General features: G+C 33.9%; 1 protein-coding gene across 1 annotated transcript in view; it reads right to left on the bottom strand.

The window, feature by feature from the left end:
* The window catches only part of LOC106874497 (vacuolar protein sorting-associated protein 18 homolog), a 53,067-nt gene that overhangs the window by 7,716 nt on the left and 40,161 nt on the right, over positions 1-5,190 (bottom strand). Inside the window, exons 20-23 of the mRNA XM_052968020.1 lie at positions 3,907-4,062; positions 1,851-1,991; positions 1,011-1,142; positions 665-749 (exon numbers count right to left, since the gene is read on the bottom strand). Of these exons, the coding sequence (XP_052823980.1) occupies positions 665-749; positions 1,011-1,142; positions 1,851-1,991; positions 3,907-4,062 (514 nt within the window). The remainder of the gene's footprint in view (positions 1-664; positions 750-1,010; positions 1,143-1,850; positions 1,992-3,906; positions 4,063-5,190) is intronic.

Consider the following 5,190-nt stretch of genomic DNA (forward strand, 5'->3'; position numbering starts at 1 on the left):
ATAAAAGACACCATTTCGAGCATGGCCGTTTTCGTGCGGGTGACACGTAAAAGCACCCACTACACTCTCTGAGTGGTTGGCGTTAGGAAGGGCATCCAGCTGTAGAAACTCTGCCAAATTAGATTGGAGCCTGGTGTAGCCATACGGTTGTACCAGTCCTCAGTCAAATCGTCCAACCCATGCTAGCATGGAAAGCGGACGTTAACGATGATGATGATGATGATGATGTAAACATGCAAATTGTTGTTGCTGTTGACACTCCGTCGCTTACAACGTCGAGGGTTCCAGTCGATCCGATCAATGGAACAGCCTGCTCGTTAAATTAACGTGCAAGTGGCTGAGCACTCCACAGACACGTGTACCCTTAACATAGTTCTCGGGGATATTCAGCGTGACACAGTGTGACAAGGCTGGCCCTTTGAATTACAGGCACAACAGAAACAGGAAGTAAGAGTGAAAGAAAGTTGTGGTGGAAGAGTACAGCAGGGTTCGCCACCATCCCCTGCTGGAGCCTCGTGGAGCTTTAGGCGTTTTCGCTCAATAAACACTCACAATGCCCGGTCTGGGAATCGAAACCGCGATCCTATGACCGCGAGTCCGCTGCGCTAACCACTGGGCCATTGCGCCTCCACAAACATGCAAATATACATAATGAAAAAGTTACCAATTTTCAGCCACAGCTTCTTTCGTAGTTCATAATCTTCTTCGTCTGGTTTTGATGCTTGCTCTTTAGCTAGATCAACATTTATCTGATGGTAAAAATAACAACGATGACAATAATTGTTTCAAATTTTGGTACAAGTGCCTAAGATATCAGTAACTGCTACAGTTTTGTTTCATGAAATATCTTAATGATTAAGTTATTCAGCTCCTGTTTTAATTAACACAAGAGAAAGTTATTGAGATAATTCGTATTTTTTTTATTATTTCAATATCTACAAAATGCAGATGTTTATTTGGGTTTATCTGCTTGGTAGTCAATTTAGAGTATTTTTTGTAAATGTACTTACAGTAAGAGCTAATTCCACTGCTTCTTCATACAATCCCATCACAGAATATATATGGACACATGCTTCCTTATGATTCAGCTCCAAACAAAGTCTGAGAGCATATTTGAGATCATAGCAAACATGATCCGGGTCCTTTGGTATAGAAGAAAAAAAAATAACAGAAGAGGTTTCATTATTTCAAAGTTTATGAATAAGATTGAGATTTGAAACTACATAGATCTAGATAAAAGAGAGTTTGTAGATGACAAGATAACATGCAAAACAAGAGTTGTGGATATTAAAATTTATGTGAAGACCAACTTAATCATCTTCAACGTTAATATTTTAAAACCTAGTTTTCATAAAAGCAAAGCAAAATATTGCGGAGATGTACTTGCATAGCAAGTGACCTGATCTGAGATCGTGTGCTGGAATGAAAACAATTGCAGCATGGAAGGTGTTTATAAGCCATTTAAGAAACACACAAAAACTGTTAGATTCACTTCAACATTTAAATTTAATTCGTCGCTTTGAGACCACGACCTGTTCACTGACAAAATTCTGTGCTGTATCTCAGTGAACAGGTCACGGTCTCAAAGCGACGAAAATATTTTGACAAATTAAATTTAAATGTTGACGTGAATCTAACGGTTTTTGTGTTATTTTAAATGGCTTATAAACACCTTCCATGCTGCAATTGCAAAGCAAAATAGTAATGGTATAAAATAAACCTGATATATTACAAAATAAATAAATGAACACAAAAGCAGTGATGATAAATCTATTAGTTATGTAAAGACCAAACAAGTTACAGACAATAATTGAAGATAGTGTAATTATGAGAATATTGTGCCAGCTTACCTGCCCTTGACTTGATAGATAAACCATGAGTTGACCAGCTTGTAGCCTAGCATATAGTGATAACAAATAGTTGTGTATTGGAGGGTCTCTTACATCCAGCTCTTCAACACAAAACTTCAAGTATTGTATGGCTTGATTTCCCTATAGAACAATAAAATGTTTCAAAACATATAAAAGATTTCTATAAGTAAAACGTTACTCCCAGTTATGTTTGTTTTCTCATGCTGGCATGGATTGGACTGGTTCAAAATACAGAATCCTCTGGAGTGTATTTAGGACTGTGGAGTACATGCGGTACTATAGAATGGATGTGAACTTGGAGCTGTGGTTAGGAGTGTATTAAGCGTTTGTGCAGTGTATTTAAAGGCAGTGAAGTGTATCTAGGGCTGTTGAGTGTATTTAAGGGCTATAGAATGTATATAAGGACAAAAGAGTGTTTAATTGCTGTGGAGTGTACTTAGGAATGTAGTGTGTATGTTTAAGAACTCTGGTGTGTATTCAAGGCTGAGGAGTGTATTTAAGGGCTTCAGAGTGTACTCAAGGTTTTTCAAGATATTAAAGTGCTACAGGGTGTACTTAAGTTTATAATGTTAATAATTGTTCAGGATTAACTGTTAGGAGACTACAAGGCTGATCTATTGGCCAAAAAGTCAAATGATGAAGAAGATTGCATTAGTTCATTCAATTTCCTACAAGAATATATATAGTTTTATATATGTAAAGTAATTACTTTATTTTTTAGAATTTTTTGGGGAAAAATAAGAGCATGCCCTCTGTTGGGATTCTGAAAAGGGCTCTGTTTTCTTGGCACTGAAGCTCCAAATCAGGCTTTGTCTCCAAAGGGTTAAATAGCATTTTGGACTTTAAAAAACAAACCAAATCTCTTTGATCATGCTTAGAATGGTGGTCCTCGATAGATGATAGCTACTAGTCCATGTATAGAATAGTATCTTTTAAATTGATGCGTGGATCTATACTGCCATTCTCTTAACTAGACATCATCTGAATTTTGTTTTAAATATTACAGAATTCCAAAATATCAACTGGAAGACAATGAATATCTTTATTGATTTAACAGATGTATATCAATCAGAAGTTGCTCACAATAAATGGAGAGAGACAGAGGGATGGAGGGAGAGTGTGTTACTATAAATAAAAATGCATCTAATTAATGGTAAGTAATAAAGAAGTAAATTGAGGCCATGAAAAGGGTCATAAGCATTGCCCTTCCTCCTTTGGCTAAACCATTAAAAGTAAGACATAGTTCGAAATTAAACAAAGAAAGGAAAAAGATATTAGCAAAAGATCAGACTGTTTGACTGCTGTTACAAAGCTGAGGTTTTAAGTGCTAACTGAGAGCAGACACCTTTAACATATCTGATTTCTCTTTGTTTAAGGTAACAGAAGATCATTATTTAGTAACAATAATAATGATATAGAAAACAATGTACATAAATTCTGGAAATAGATTTCTCTGATTTCATTAACAAAGGTAGTTCATTTATAGAGTTTCAGCAAACAGGACAAATTTTCTACAATACTCTGAATATTTTTTAAATAGTCAAAACTGAAAATGATGTCTGCTTCCAATATTTACTTTAATCCAAACATTTTCTCTTCATCACCATCATTTAATGTCTGTTTTCCAAGCTGGCATGGGTTGAGTGGTTTGACAAGAGCTGGCAAAGCTAGGGTCTCCAGAGCCTGTTCTTGGCTTGGTTTCTACAGCTGGATGCCCTTCTTAATGCCAACCACTAAACAGAGTGTACTGGGTACTTTTTACATGGCATATCACCAGTGCATTTAATATGGCACCAGCACCAGTGCTTTTTACATGGCATTTTCTGTTGAGGCATCCTAAAAGAACTCTTAAATAAAAGTTTTCATGGAGTAAAGCATACTACCACTGCTAGCAAATGCACCATACTTAACATGGTGGGTCTGTAGGTTGGCTTAATGTGTTCAACTGAGTATTTTTCTTTTTTCCATCTTTTGTTTAACTTGGAAAAAAAAAAAATCAAAGAATATAAATTTTTCTTGTTAATAATATACTTACTTGCTCATTGTGTTTTTTACTGTCATATTGCACCAGTGATGGAATTAATCTTTTAGGATCAAGCTTATTGCGTTGTTTCTTCCAAGACTTGACTGTTTCAACAGGGATATGCTGCATAAGAACTGGGGAAAATTTATAGAAGAGCTCCATTTGATTCTGTCAATGTTTAAAAGAGAAAAACATATTTGATAAAAAAAAAAAAAAACTTGCAATGTATGTCAGAATGCATAAAAATATTTATTTTACTAATAGTTATCAAAGGCAATAATGACTACAAAAATGAATTAGATATGGAATTAAAACAATCCCTTCTGTTTTTTATGAGTGATTGTTAAAAATTTTAACAAAATTGCAATGTACTCTCTCTCTCTCTTTCATTCACACACACACACACACACAAAATCAGGGTGCAGAGAGCTGGAACAAATACTGCAAGCCATTTTGTCCTCTGCTTTAATGACTTAGCTTATTTCCATCAAAGACATGCAGCAATCATGCTACAAAACAAGCATTTTGGATTCAAAGCAATATTATGAAGTAAATAACAAAATTACCGTATTTACTTGTGTGTAGGTTGCACCCCTAATTTAGTGTTAAATCTTAGTACAAAAATTATTTTCCCCTCACAGTTTTAGCTCTGTCCAATGTACAAGTCACGCCCCGATTTTTTCAGTTAAAATTAAATATAAATAGTGTGACTTTTACACAAGTAAATATGGGAAGTAAAAGAGTGTGAATTCATGATAAATTTATGAATTAATATGTTTAATTTACTTCAACTGCAGCAAAATTATATTCTATAAGCAATTAAATGTTTTATATATACTTTATAATTTATCTATATTTCACAAATAAAATTTTCTTTTTGTCATAGCAGCTCTTACAAAAAGCAAATTAAGATAAAAAGGCTTTGATTAGGATTAATAAACAAAGGATTAATCTGAAACCAAAAGATTTTCCAAACAATTATTATACTGTCTGCAAAAAAAATAGTTATATGGAAGAAGGACATTTTTTATAATGTCATCTAAATTTACATCACTGAAGATATCATTCCCTAACTCCAAGAATGGTGTCTTTCAACCTTCATTTGGATTACTTAATGAATAGATATAAAATTCAATTTTCAATGAAAGAATTCAACAATATTATTTACTGTTTTTGAGTGCTATTGTAGGAATGAACAAATAATGAATGCTAATATTTATAAACTAAATACAGATATACACATAAATAAATAAATAACTCATATATATATATACATACACATACACACACATACAC

Source organism: Octopus bimaculoides, chromosome 5 (assembly GCF_001194135.2).
Source record: "Octopus bimaculoides isolate UCB-OBI-ISO-001 chromosome 5, ASM119413v2, whole genome shotgun sequence".
Taxonomy (NCBI): Eukaryota; Metazoa; Mollusca; class Cephalopoda; order Octopoda; family Octopodidae; genus Octopus; species Octopus bimaculoides.